Below are 14,797 nucleotides of genomic sequence, written 5' to 3'. Positions count from 1 at the left end.
TAGCTTAGCAGTCTGAGCTAATGTTTCCTTTAGTCAGGTAGCTTAGCGTGAGGTTAGCTCAAGCATGAGGCCTAAGGAGTTGTCACTCAGTGTTTTCTGGCTTGTCGTGTCAGATGTTTGAAATAATTGGGCAACTTTTTTGTGATTGGAACCTGGACAAGTATCCAAAGACAACTGTCTCATTATAATCACCTCTAATGAGCCAGGAAACTGAGATCAGAGACTCGGTGTGAGCTTGCAACACACCTGGTAAAGGTGTTTTAAATGTGACAGAAGGAGCGTCTCCAGACAACCTTCAAGGTTGCATCTTTAAGAGAGTATCGTTGCTGTTATTTGCTGACAACATTCTCTCTTCTAGGTTTGTGTTGGATAGTAAGATGGAGCTAATGCCAAGCTTTTTCTCTCCATTACTTTCTCTACTTTGTCTCTTACCACTTACTTACTTTGTTGCAGTACTCCATCTTTCTCCTTGGTTCTCTGTGTCTCTCTACCTTCTCCATGAACAGGACCATCACTATGCCCTTTGGATGTTAAATTGGACGTACTATAACTGAAGTATAGTAGCCACATTCCACTTACAGGGCAAGACAAACAGTTTGGCATCCGACTGGGAGCGTTGTCAAAGATCTCTGTTTGCCAATGTTCATTCTCTGCCATGACCAGCAGGCATATCCGAGGGCTCGTCTTCCCCATGTCAGCCTAAATGAGCTCCTCGAAGCTCAAGGCGTGGGAGGAGAAAGATGGACGTAATGAAAAGGAGGACAGAGACAAGGGAAACAAAAAGAAAGACAGTACATGAGACCTGTGATGCAGAGAGACTCTGACTGCACTGACTGAACAATATGCCTGTATGATGTTCCATGCTGTGTTCATGCACCACGTCAGCTGGGTGCATTTGTTAGCAGGGGAAGCATTGTTTGGGGCTCGGAGCATCTGTCAAGGTCCGAGGGAAGCTCGTCTGCTGCAGACGGCCCCACAGACGAACAGACCCAACACCCACAACTCTCTCATCACTCACCTCTGCGTTGAACAAAGCAATGACAGATCAGGACAGAGAGGGTGAGATAGTCTCGCAAACTCAGCTGGAGAGAAGGAAAACAAAGTTCTCTCTCCTTGTCAGTTTGTCAGCGCTGTGCTGTTTTTTTGATTGGTACGAAGAACAGCTAAGCCTGCGAGTTGACTCTTATATAGAGTTGCCATATGGTGTTTTGTTTTGCTCAAGCACACTACACAATAAATGTGGGATGTCATGATTGACACCATTAAGCAATGAAATGGAGTAGAAAGACACAGATCATTCACAAATACTCTGGAAAACATCTTGACTTTTGTAGATTTAGAGTAGCAATCATTCTGGCTCAGTTTGAATCTTCAGTACGAATAACCATGCAAATATTCACACACACACACACACACACACAGGGACACCACCCCTCTGTACCATTACACAGTGGATTTAGCTCCAATATGAAGGCAGATCAGACTGAGCTGGCTTTACCCCCAGAGATGGTTCTGTTGATTGGAGCACACAACATCTGCTTGCCTCTGCCTCCTGGGTGACCGCGTGCAGAGGGGTCCCCTTCCTCATCCTATACGGCACCTGTTGTATGAGGCACCCACATAGTGCAGAGTTGTGCCTGACTGCAGAATGAACGGCCCTGTGGGAAAGCATACACATCACACAGGTCTGCTCTAGAGACACATTAATCATCTAGCATCCCCTCAACACTCACGCTCATTGTCATCATTCTCTTTTTTCATTTAGGATTTTTTTACACGTATCTCATGACTTTGTGGTAATATCTTCATGGACTTTGTAACTTGGTTACCGTGGGTACCTTTTTTCAAGACATTCTAGTATAATATTCAACAAGCTGAGCTGCTTGACTCTGATTGGCTAACAGCTAGCCAATGAGAGCCTGGCTGTCAGCATCCTTTACCCAGCTCTTGAATATTAATGAGCTCTGGCAACATGACGTCAGCCTGACCAGGGACCAGTGAGTGGCCTGATTTCTCCTCTTACTTCTTTTCAGAACACACACACACACACACACACACACACACACACACACACACACATGGACCATACAAATGCAAGTAGAAACGGTTTTGTGTGGCAGGGCACCTTTAAGGATGGAGAGAGTATAAATTACAAACAGAAAAACACTATTTATTCTCAGACATGTTAAGGCGCATTACCCCCACCTAGACTAAGCTCACTGATCTGCTCCGTAGCCTTTCAGGAAATCCATTGGCAAAAAAAGTTCTGATATTTGCAAGTTCTTTCATCACCTCATTTAGGACTATGTCCTCTACAGCTACCAGCCTAATTCAACCACCATTTCCGATCACATATATGAGCATTATCACGGACACAGGTCCCCCAACCACTCGCCACACCAGCCTTCAATGTGGCAGCGTCTAACATCTGGAAGTCTCTCCAGGAGAAAGCTGTAATACCACGTCCCTGGACATATTCAGACAACACCTCCATCCCCCCTGTTCATCACAGCCTACAGACTCAGTTAAATCCGTTTTTTCCATCAACTTTGTAACTACTAATCCATTTATTAGTTGGGTTTCGTTTGGTTTCTGTGCTTATTGTTTTGCCTTCATGTAAAGCGCCCCTGGGTCCTTGAAAGGCACTAGAAAATTCCATTACGAATTTTATTTATTTCCATCACGGTTTTATTATTGTAGTTACTCAATCCAGATTTAAGACCCATGTCTTACAACCTTGCTGTGGTCTATTGAGGAAGTGGTAAGACGTTCTTCTGATGAAAGGATCCAGAGAGAGAACACACTGTGTTTGTGTCGTCTTGAAGATGATGTCACAGCAGTTTCATGCGCTGTCGCTATGACAATCAGCTGAGAAGCCCGCCTCCACTGAGGGGGTACGTACTCCAGTGGGAAATCAAAGTAATGATAGCAAAAGTGAGTAAAACTGAGTTGAGTCGTACCATGCATCCTTCTAAAATGTAGCATTATTTTGGTTTCTGTATAATAACTCCATAACCATTCAGAGTGTCTGGCACACTCTCTCTCTTCGTTGTCTCCGTAGGACTTCATTTGCAAATATTGCACACCAAAAACAAATACAATTTTCTATATTTCATGATATTTAATATTCTGTGCTACATTGACTGACGGTTGGTGTCCTGCTCTTGTCTTGTGTCACTAAACACACATTTTTTCACCCTTTAGTTAAGTTAGAAAGATAAGAGATGTGACCAGAGGGTGGAGGTGGGGAGGTGCAGTGTTATTTATAGTTGTTTTCTGAGTTTCTTTGCACACCAGCTAACATCTAGTTCACTTAATAGCCATTGATTTACCCACAGAGACTGAGCTGTGCTTCCCTCCTTGTGTGTATATTGGCCAAATCAGCCTCTGGAATCAAACTCCAAACCTTCATCTCTCCCCTCTCCGCCCAGGGCATTCTCTTCTGTACTGCTGAGTGTCTGAAAGCCCCTCCAGACCTGCTGAAAATCTATCTGCACGAGTCCAACCGGGTCTACAGAGACAAGCTGCTGGAGGAGCAGGACTTCCAGGCATTTGATAAGCTGCAGGCGGACACAGTGAAAAAGTTCTATGAGGTGAGAGTTTTACAAAGTTCAGCAGAGGAAAAGGGGGAGGCTGGAGGATGTGGGGGAGGAGGGGGAAATCATTAGGCTGCCTGCTTTGTGTCTGGACCCGGACATCAGTGGCCAACACAGCGAGGAGAAAGAGGAGAGGAGAAAAAGGAATGCTGGGGGTCAGTAGAGGGTTGGAGAGAATATTAATCCGGGTGGTATGGGGTCTGGCTGTCAGGGTCTGCGCTGTCAGCCCGGCAAATTGGAAAACATTTTAATGGTTTTCTGTCCACTGCTCCCCTCACTACCTCTCTACTGGCTCTACGGCATGCACACTAGTCATGCCACAATGAAGAGCCTGACGTGTGCATGTGTACACACACCCACACACGGAGAGGGAGGTAGAATAATACTCACCACTCCAGAATCTATTATTCAGAGTGTTCACCTTCCGTAAACTTAGGCCACTTTGCCCTGTGCCACAGAGCGATATGCAGCATGCTTTCTGCTATTTTTACATGCAAACAAGAAAGCCTTTAGATACTGTGGCACTGTTAGGAAGTATACTTGATACTATGATAATGAAAACTGCACTGGAACACAATGTACATACATAGTCTTCATTCATCATGCCTACTGCAGCTTTATGCCAGTGGAAGTTAGCGGAGAAAACAAGCGCTCCCTATGAGGCCCACGATCTCTCCACTCAAATATTTGGGGCCCAACTTTCTTATCTGAGGGAGAAAATGAACTAGGTCACCCTCTGCACAGCTGGGATATTCAGCTGTGTTCCTGACTTTTTTGTTTTGCTTCTTCATTTACACGTATAATAAAAAGAGGAAATATAGGATTCGCAAGGGAATGTGAAGGAGATTTGCCTAAAAACCCTCCAGGGGCTTGAAAAGTGGCAATCTCCAGGCAGCATATTGCAGGAAATAATCACGTCTATGTAATATACTCAACTTGGATGTATCCATCAATAATTTTACACACACATCAGTAACCCTGATTCATATTACATGCAAGTCTAATCAAAAAGCATTATTAGCAGACTAAGGGCATGGCTCCATGTGACATGGCCGACTCTTCACCAAGAAAGACACAGGAGAAAATAAATGCATATAGAAAAAAAACAGCAATAATAATAATATTAATAGGCCTCTAAATGTATTTAAAGGAAGATGTTGGTTGGTTTAAATAAGTACTTTCAGGACTCTTTTAAAATGCTGTGAAGACCAATTCAAACAATGTAAAAGATTCCACTAGACAATAATGTTATGGAGACAGGGCTAGTGTGTGTAGGCCTGTCTGTTTACCACTGCAGTGTGTGTGTGTGTGTGTGTGTGTGTGTGTGTGTGTGTGTGTGTGTGTGTGTGTGTTTGTGCGCGCGTCCCCTCCTTGAGGACATGGAGGAGACTCTGGAGCAGACCAGGGAGATGAACCTGTTCTGCCACTTTGCCCGTGGGCTGGGGGAGGCCAGGTACATGGCTGCTGAGTCCTGGAGCAGCCTGAATAAAACCCTGCTGGAGGTGCTGGACAGCTACAACGAGGTCAGCGCCACACTCAATCTGGTGCTGTTTGAGGACGCCATGGCTCACATGTGAGTGCAAGTTCTAGAAAACCCAGAGACTGTGTGGGGGGAGTAAAGGAAGAGTAAAGAAAAAGTTGTTTTTGTCACTTTCTTGATTGTCTGACAAGGAACTCAACTGACTTCCCAGATATTTTAGGATTTTTAGGATTTAAGGATAGTGTTTTGGACTATGGTGATGTTGTCACATGCATGCTGCCTCTAGTACTCTCCACCTGTTAGACTCTGTGTACCATAGTGCTTTGCGCTTCTTAACTAACTCTTATGCACGTACTCATCATTGTACGCTGTAGAACTGGTAGCTGGCCGTCACTAAGTTCTACGTAGACAACTTCATTTTTATATTTTCTATACAAGGCCATGTTGGGTAAACTGCCGGCATATTTTGTTAATCTCCTCAGCTAAATTCCCCCATTTTCATCTCCGTTCCACCAGGTGGCGCTCTTACCAGGTTCCAAGGGTTTTTACTGACTGGGAAGAAAGCCTTCTCTTACTCCGCTCCTTGGTCTTGGAATATTTGCAAAACTTGATCCATTTAAATAATCTATCCCATTGGAAGATTTAAGGCCATGTTAAAATGTCATGTAATTCAAAAATGTAACGCCCTATGTGACCTGTCCTTTCCTCTATGTGAGATTTTGTCTGTGCTGTATTTGTTTAAATTGTAACTGGTGTGCCGTCTTGGCCAGGTCTCCCTCGAAAAAGAGATTTCAATCTCAAGGGACTTCCTGGTTAAATAAAGGTTAAATAAAAAAAATAAAAAAATTTACAGTTCTATTTTACAGACTGTCAAAAGACAGCAAATCTGTTGAAAGTAATCCAGCATGCATCATGGCGGCTAACACAGAACAGGTAAAGAAATAAAATGAAAAACTATTAACCCCTCTAACTTCTTGGAAAAAATGGAAAAGCAACCATTGTGCACACTGTTTCTGTCAAGTCTGGTCGGTGCGTTCCGTACCGTCGTCCGTCGGGGGGCCGGCGGCTTCATTTTGGCTGACCTGATATGCTCGGTTGGAAGGCGGGGACTAAGGTCGAGATCTGAGATGAAGATTCAGCCGCTGCAGGGCCTCTTTCTCCTCAAAATGTTTTCAGAAACACAAACTATTTTAGTAAAATATGAGATTGGATTCTGAACGAGCCACTATGACGGTCTGGCTTTGAATTTCTGGAGAAACCAGACCCACGTGGCGCATTTGTCCAATCAGCTGCCAGTGTCTGTGTGTTCCGAGTCACTTTGTTTGGCCAACTCGGGGGGGGGGGCTCGGAGGGGTTGGCTTTTCTGCCAACGGACATCCGTCTGGTTGGTGTGTCACGGCCTTTAGGGAAGTTGCGGCGTGTGACTGTACTGGGGGACGAAGTGTCTGTGAAGTGTGTTGTATTGCATTTGGCAACAACCTCAAATGAAGCAACACAAATGAAAGGCACGACGATTCTTTGATACATTTGGTACATCTGAGTGGTGAAGATGGCGTAAAGGCAGAGAGAGCAGACACAGACTACCTGCGTTTGTTTGTCTGGTGAGTCAGAGATTGTCTTTCACTGGCTCACCCTTCCATCTTTCCCTCCCCCTAATGTCTTCACCTCCACATGTAGCTGCCGTATAAACCGAATCCTGGAGTCTCCGCGGGGGAATGCGCTGCTGGTCGGAGTGGGCGGCAGCGGCAAGCAGAGTCTGACCCGACTGGCCGCCTTCATCTCCAATCTGGAGGTTTTCCAGATCACCTTGAGAAAAGGATACAGTATCGCCGACCTCAAGGTTTGAGGGGGATTACATTGCAAAGATATACCACACTGCAAAACAGCAGCCATCTGAACAGCTTAATTCGTCACATATGAAGTGTTAAAAGATTTAAATGGGAACATGGAGGTGTATCTGAGTGAAATACCTGTCCTGGTAATCCACAAAGGCAGAATAACAGCCCAATCTCATTATGTGTGTCCCTCTCCCACTCCATGGTGTTCTCTCCCTGCCCCCCAGAGTGACCTGGCGTCCCTCTACATCAAAGCTGGCGTGAAGAACATTGGCACCGTGTTCCTAATGACTGACGCCCAAGTGGCAGACGAGAAGTTCCTCGTTCTGGTCAACGATCTGTTGGCATCAGGTAACAGTCGGATTCACTACTAATTACTGTGTGTCATGTTTTTGCAAGAGAGATATCAAAAAATCACTGTGATGCCATTTCTGCAGCATCACCTATCAACCACAACACATCATTGTGAAGAATTGCAGCAAGGCTGGAATCCCATCCAGATTTATAGCTGACATTTGAAGGCTGTCATACATAGCACCATGTAAATGAATATAGAGCTATTATCAATATATTAATCTTGGCATTGCAATAGTGTGGCCGTTATTATGCACAAAGGAATGTACAATATAATGTGTCTGGAACACTGGAAATAATGGCCTAAGCCAACAGATACAACATCTTTAGCACACTACTTTCCATTTAAAATCTGAAGACATAACGCAAGAGCATGTACTTCTAAAAGGAAAAAAGAATCCAGTCTCCCCCTTATAAATAAAATAAGATACCTCCTCAGTTCAGTACATTCGGGGGTTTGCTGCAGCAGTCTGGTCTGATGTGACCGGTAGCTTGTGGTGGTTGTCTAATTTTAGATTAATATTGCTGTAACTGAAATTACTGAGTGAGTTTGTTGACTCTATTACACTACATGCTACAGTTAATGCTAGAAGTGCAGAACACAGTGTCACTACTCCACGGCAACGTGACGTGTTTCTGAACCTGCCGTCTGCTCCGTTCCATCGCTTCAATGACAGCGCCTATCACTGATGTTCAGATGCAATCAGTGCAAAAAAATATAAAAAAAGAAATCCAGTACAGTGTTGACTATAAGATAACATTTGAATTAGCAAAAGGGGTCAACATGCCAGCAGATACCCCCACAGTTGGAGCGAGGACTAGCTGCTCATATCTACCATGTGTCCCAGGTGCTCATTGACTACAGTTTGAACCAACAACCAACTTTCAGTATTACTGGCCAAATACTGTGATTACTGTGAAATTACTGTTCCAGAGGTTGAAAGATCATCAGCATGTTTGATTAAAAATGATTAATAATGATGAAAATGACGTCAGTGGGACAGTTGGTACCCAAACAGAAACCAGCGGACCTGAACACTGTCACACCAAAAAACTGATCAGTCTGGCTATCGGACCAGGTTACAGTAAAGGTCTGGTTTTATCTTTTGCGCTAATGTTACAGCAAATCAGCCTGTAGCCAACCAGAGGGGCATTAGGGCAAAAAGAGCACAAACATGTAGACTCAGATCAGATCAGGTGAGATAGTGACAGTTTCAGATGGGGTATATGTCAACAGTCCTGTGTCTGCTGTGACTCAAAGCACATCTCTGCATTTGCACGATCCCCCTGTATGAACTGCTGCTGCCCCCACCTCTAACAACACACCTAGGTTTGACAGAGTCTTAACGGCTCCTTCTCCACCGCTACTTTTGGTCATAAAGCCAAAAGTGATCTCGGTGCACCGAGTGTTTTATCTCCAGTAGAAGAACTAACACGCCCAAACCTCATATGTCATCAACATCCTGGTATACTGGACATAAACAAGAGGCAGCGTGGAGACTCCCCCATCTGCTGTTAGTTACCATGGTAACATTAGTGGCTTTAGTCTCAGAGAACGAGACACTGTGACCAATAAGACCCAATCAGGAGGAGGAACGTTGGCGTCAGTGTCGGCGTTGCCAAAGGTCTCCGTTTGGAGCCGTTGAGACTGAAACACAAGATTCATAGCCAACACGGGTCAGAGCAGGGGGAATGAGAGGAGGAAACACCAGAGCAGGGGGAATGAGAGGAGGGAACCACAGAGCAGGTGGGAATGAGAGGGGGAAACACCAGAGCAGAGGGGAATAAGAGGAGGAAACCACAGAGCAGGGGGAATGAGAGGAGGAAAAGCCAGAGCAGGGGGAATAGAGGGGGAACACCGAGCAGGGGGAATGAGAGGAGAGGGAGGGAAACGCCAGAGCAGGGGGAATGAGAGGGGGAAACGCCAGAGCAGGGGGGAATGAGAGGGGGGAAACGCCCAGAGCAGGGGGAATGAGGGGGAACCCAGAGCAGGGGGAATGAGAGGGGGAAACGCCAGAGCAAGGGAATGAGGGGGGGGAAAACGCCAGAGCAGGGGAATGAGAGGGGGAACGCCAGAGAGGGAATGAGAGAGGACAGCGAAGAGCAAGGGGAATGAGAGGGGAAACACCAGAGCAGGGGGAAATGAGAGGGGGAACCCAGAACCAGGGGGATGAGAGGGGGGCGAAAGGGGGAGGAAACATCAGAGAGGGGGAATTAGAGGTGAAACGCCAGAACGGGGAATGAGAGGGGGAAAACGCCAGAGCAGGGGGAATGAGAGGGGAAACACAGAGCAGGGGGAAGAGAGGAGGAAACATCAGAGCAGGGGGAATGAGAGGGGGGGAAACGCCAGAGCAGGGGAATGAGAGTGGGAAACACAGAGCAGGGGGAATGAGAGGGGAAAACTCCAGGCAGGGGGAGGCGGAGGAATGAGAGAGGAAACACAGAGCAGGGGGAATGAGAGAAGGAAACCCCAGAGCAGGGGGAATGAGAGGGGGAAACGGCCCAGAGCAAGGGGGAATGAGGGGGGAAACGCCAGAGCAGGGGGAAGGAGAGGGGAAACGCCCAGAGCAGGGGAATGAGAGGGGGAAAACACCAGAGCAGGGGAATGAGAGGGGGAAAACCAGAGCAGGGGAATGAGAGGGGGGGGAACACCAGAGCAGGGGGAATGAGAGGGGGAAACATCAGAGCAGGGGAATGAGAGGGGGAGGGAAACGCCAGAGCAGGGGAATGAGAGGGGGAAACACAAGAGCAGGGGAAGGAGGAGGGAAACATCAGAGCAGGGGGAATGAGAGGGGGAAACGCCAGAGCAGGGGGAATGAGAGTAGGGAAAACACCAGAGCCAGGGGGAATGAGAGGGGAAAACCCAGAGCAGGGGGAATGAGAGGGAAGGAAAACACAGAGCCAAAGGGGGGATGAGAGAACGAGAGGTACTCTTAAACCAGAAGCAGGGGGATGACGAGGGGGAAACGCAGAGCAGGGGGAATGAGAGGGGGAAACGCCAGAGCAGGGGGAATGAGAGGGGGAACGTAGCAGCAGACATTCCTCTTTAAACCAGAACGTAGCGGTGGAGATGTTGCCTAATCAGTGTCAGTTCAGATCCTCAGACGGTAAGTCAGTTCTAGGAAGTTCTCACCCAACAGAAATCAATCCCAATGAGCTTCCCACGACCTCAGCGGGCTTCCCAGGGTAACTGATGATTTCATTCATTCCAGGAGAGATTCCTGACCTGTTCCCAGACGACGAGGTGGAGAACATCATCGGCAGCGTGAGGACAGAGGTCCGTGGCTCGGGCCTGATGGATACAAGGGAGAACTGCTGGAGGTTCTTCATCGACCGGGTTCGCAGACAACTCAAGGTGAACCTTCAGATAGTCAGACAAGTACACACAGCTGTGTGTGTTCTGCATTTCATTACTCATCATCCAGAAGAGGGTGTTCTCCTTGGCTTTCCTTCCAAATCCTGTAATTGATTTTAATATAGCAATAGCATGCTGCCTCGCACTGTAATTGACCATTCCAAAAGAAAAAGAACCTCCTGGATAAACCTCTGGCTTTGTGATGAGCCTTTCCCTCGACATGTTTTAGTGCTGATGTTTTCAGAGGAACTTGAATGCTTTTGGAGGCAGTCGACCACATTTAATTCACCAGCATTACCAGAAAAGCCGGCAATTACCTCCAGATAATTTTACCAACGTCAGCCGCCTGTTTCCCCCCGGAGAGAGAGGGATTCCAGGGGGTCGTTCATCCTGTCATTATTACAGTGTGCACCGCCACCACCCACATCCTCCACCCCCGCCTCCTAGCTCAAGCCTCCCTGGGTTGGAGAGGGAATAAATTGGGAAGGCAATCCCAAGGGCACAAGCTTGTAAAGAGTGTATTTTTAACAATGTGGCTGTCTGGATGGACAGGCTAATGTTGGCAATCTGATTCAGAACTACCTGTACATGGGGGGACAGGTTTAAATCCTGAGCCCAACATTTAAATCACTATTCCAATCAGACCTGGGAGCAGTGTTCCCAACCTGGCTGGCGTTGGAGGACGCTGAAGGGGTTGCAAGATGATTACTGGATAGGAAGTGTAAAAACACACTCCATGTGTGTGTGTTGGTTTATGATGATTTATTCATTTGGAAACTTATTTGGTAGCATACTATGACCTAAATCTTTAAAATTGGTTCTGCATTATGTGGGGAATCTCAGGTGATAATGTGGTTAAAAGGTGCACAATCCCACATAAATGTTCCTTTTATTGAAATATCCACAAAGTAATTGATACATGGCAAACCTGCGGGCAGGTAGTACAGCAGTACTGTGATTCTGTGTGTATTCTGCTGTGGGCATTGCACTTGATGGATAGTTGTAAGACGTAAGATAAACTCATACACTCTGTATACAGCAGCCAGAGATACAGCTACAAGGACTCAAAAACATTGATTCATATGCTTTTATTGTCAATCAAATTTGTTTATATTTTGTATTCAGAAAACATAATATAGTAAACATAAAATTCACAAAGAGTTACAAAGGGGTGGTGGGGGGGTGAAAACAACACATGCAGAACAGAGACACAGAAACAGACACACACACAGACAGATACAAGACAAGGGACCTGAGGAGGCTTCCAACAGGTTGAAATCATCGTCTTACAGCTGGACGTCCAGAGCTGGGAGGCTGGCCGCTCCTTCAGAATCCAAATATTAACAGTAACATTAATCAAGGGGGAAATGTTGGATGCAATATTGTTCCAGAAGTGACCAACAGCAGAGCACTCCCAGAACATATGAATTTATGTGCCTTGTGCTTTCACTGGACACAAAGTGCATAAAGGGCTATTAATTATTTTCAAATGGTGCATTTTCACGGAGGTGAGACATGTCCGTTGTATGACATTGTAGTGAATCTGCTGATAATCTGGATTGCGAGATGCTTCTGGAATGTTAGACCATGCATCATGCCAGTCGAGAGCAGGGTCCTCTCAATAGGAGGGGCAGAGCGGCCAGATATCTGATTCATATTCTGGGTAAATTGACGGCTGTCTTCTGGATTGTGGTCCATGTCTCTAGATACATCAAATGGTCCGTAAACTGTTCCAATTTCAATTCTGTTTTATTGATCGTGTCAAATCCTAACATTAGTTTTCTCTGAACCCTTTACAGACAGAGTAGGTCTAGACCACACTCTATAATTTACAAAGACCAAACAAACAACCCAATAGCAAGCATTTGGTGGACAGTGAGGAGGAAAACCGTTCTTTTCCACAGCGCCTCTAGGGGCCCTCAGCTGGTTTTTGCCCCAGGGGCCCTGGTTGAATACAGAGAATGCTGTAGCCTTACGGCAGCTTCAGTGTGTGCAGCCATTGTCACAGGAAATGTAAAATAAGTTTGTAGCTTCTCGCTTATCATCAGTCGTGTCTTTGGGTGTGCTTCTGCATGTTTGTTTCTAATGGTATCGAGCATCTGGCTGAGCTTCTCAACAAGCCAGCTGTTAGTCTCCCACAGTGAAAATCAGCCTGACGCAGCCCACAGCTCAAAACACTCTTTTAATTCACATGCTTGCTGGAGGCTTTATTTGCTTAATGATGTAGCTGCAAAAAATTAATTCACAGTTTCCTATTTCTTCCCCATTAAAGGGTGTGTTTGGGGAGTTTTTCCTCCTCTGAATGGAGGATCAAAAGACAGAGGGCGTCGTATGCTGGATGGATTGTAAAGCTCTCTGAAGCAAATTGTGATTTGTGATATTGGGCTATATGAATACAATTGATTTGACTCGACCATAAAGAAGTGCTAATCAGAGCAGGAATCCCCTGCCTTTGTTTTATCAGTGTGCCTGTGTCTCCACAACATGACTGGGATCAGTGGTTTGGACCTGGCTGTGCTTGTGTTGCAGGTGGCTCTGTGTTTCTCTCCGGTGGGCAGTAAACTCAGGGTCCGCAGCAGGAAGTTCCCTGCCGTGGTCAACTGCACAGCGATCGACTGGTTCCACGAATGGCCGCAGGAGGCGCTGGAGTCGGTCAGCTTCAAGTTCCTCCAGGAGGTGGAGAACATCGAAGTGAGAACAGCTCATATGTTAATATACACACACAGGGATGAAGCCACCCACACAACTGATGTCGTCAGGCTACTCGGCACAAAGAATGTGATAATTATTTCAAAAGAAACTAAATTCTGGAGCCCAAGCATCAGGATATATTGCTTTCCAGCCAAACCTGCACAGCCATTTTAATTATCTTATAATGTGAAGTAACCAGTTCTGTGATTTATAACTCTGCAGCCCCGGGTGAAGGAGTCAGTCAGTAAATTCATGGCATACGTCCACATGAGTGTCAATCAAACGTCCAAGGAGTACCTGGCCAACGAGCGCCGCTACAACTACACCACACCCAAGTCTTTCCTGGAGCAGATCAAGCTGTACGGCAGTCTGCTGGGTCACAGGAGCAAAGATCTCACCACCAAGATGGAGCGGCTGGAGAACGGCCTGCAGAAGCTCAACAGCACCTCCGCTCAGGTGCCGCTGCTCACCTCTCACATTCCACCCTGACCCGCTGTAGCACCGCACATCTGGAACCTCTTTAAAAATCATTTTCTAATTTCTAGCATTTGGGACCCATATTTACATTCCAGATTTCCCACGACTCAGTACAAGTGGATTGCAGTAATAGTGGTAAAACTACTAATAGTAGTAGTGATTGTAGTAATAATAGCAGTAACATTTTAAAAACTGTACAAGGCTACAAGGTTCATTTATTTACGCAGCCAATCACCTTACAGAGCTATATTTAGAGCAGAAAAGTACCTGGCAGACTTTTTGTCCTTTCTTTATTTTGCCATGAGTAATGTTTATTTGCATCATTTGATATTTCCCTACTTGGATATCTACACCTGGATCCATTAGTCCAAATGTTCACCAGCTCCACACCTTTGCAGAAGAGAGCTATATGAATAATGCAACACAAGGTCTGAGTGTGAAGCAACCCTAATTATAGTGGCTCTACTACTCTGTGCAAGTGGATGGAAAACCACACACACACACACACAAACACAAACACAAACACACATCATTTCACCCCTACTACCCTAAACCCACTCGCACAAAATCACACACATGCACACCCCTTACGCATAACTGACATCAATGTGTAAAGCCACTGAGTGTCCTGTGTTTTAATTTCTCATCTCCATTTTACTGTAAGAAGTAGCCAACACACACACACACACACACACACACACACACACACACACACACACATATATAATGGCTGTATGGTAATTGAGAATCCTTCTAATTAGAGAGCAGAGCCTTTATAGCAGAGGGCCAGCATTACTGCACCCTGTGCATGTTGTTGCATCCACACTGATGGCTGCGCTACACTAAGAAGTGTGTGTGTGTGTTTGTGTGTGTGTGCGTGTGTGTGTGTGGTAGGGGTTGTATGAGTCATCTGCTTCCCAGAGGACACATTAGTTCCATGTTTTTGTCCTCCTTAATTTGTGGAGGGTGTGTGTGTGTGTGTGTGTGTGTGTGTGTGTGTGTGTGTGTG

General features: G+C 46.0%; 1 protein-coding gene across 1 annotated transcript in view; it reads left to right on the top strand.

Annotated features, from left to right (window-relative positions):
• LOC116705671 (dynein heavy chain 9, axonemal) overlaps positions 1-14,797 on the top strand; it is a 144,167-nt gene that overhangs the window by 81,202 nt on the left and 48,168 nt on the right. The window contains exons 48-54 of the mRNA XM_032542041.1: positions 3,432-3,593; positions 4,973-5,169; positions 6,754-6,916; positions 7,139-7,262; positions 10,478-10,620; positions 13,150-13,311; positions 13,534-13,767. Of these exons, the coding sequence (XP_032397932.1) occupies positions 3,432-3,593; positions 4,973-5,169; positions 6,754-6,916; positions 7,139-7,262; positions 10,478-10,620; positions 13,150-13,311; positions 13,534-13,767 (1,185 nt within the window). The remainder of the gene's footprint in view (positions 1-3,431; positions 3,594-4,972; positions 5,170-6,753; positions 6,917-7,138; positions 7,263-10,477; positions 10,621-13,149; positions 13,312-13,533; positions 13,768-14,797) is intronic.

This window comes from Etheostoma spectabile, chromosome 17 (assembly GCF_008692095.1).
Source record: "Etheostoma spectabile isolate EspeVRDwgs_2016 chromosome 17, UIUC_Espe_1.0, whole genome shotgun sequence".
NCBI classification, from domain to species: domain Eukaryota; kingdom Metazoa; phylum Chordata; class Actinopteri; order Perciformes; family Percidae; genus Etheostoma; species Etheostoma spectabile.
Note: the sequence above shows the minus strand (reverse complement) of the source record. Positions and strands in the feature narration are given on the sequence as shown.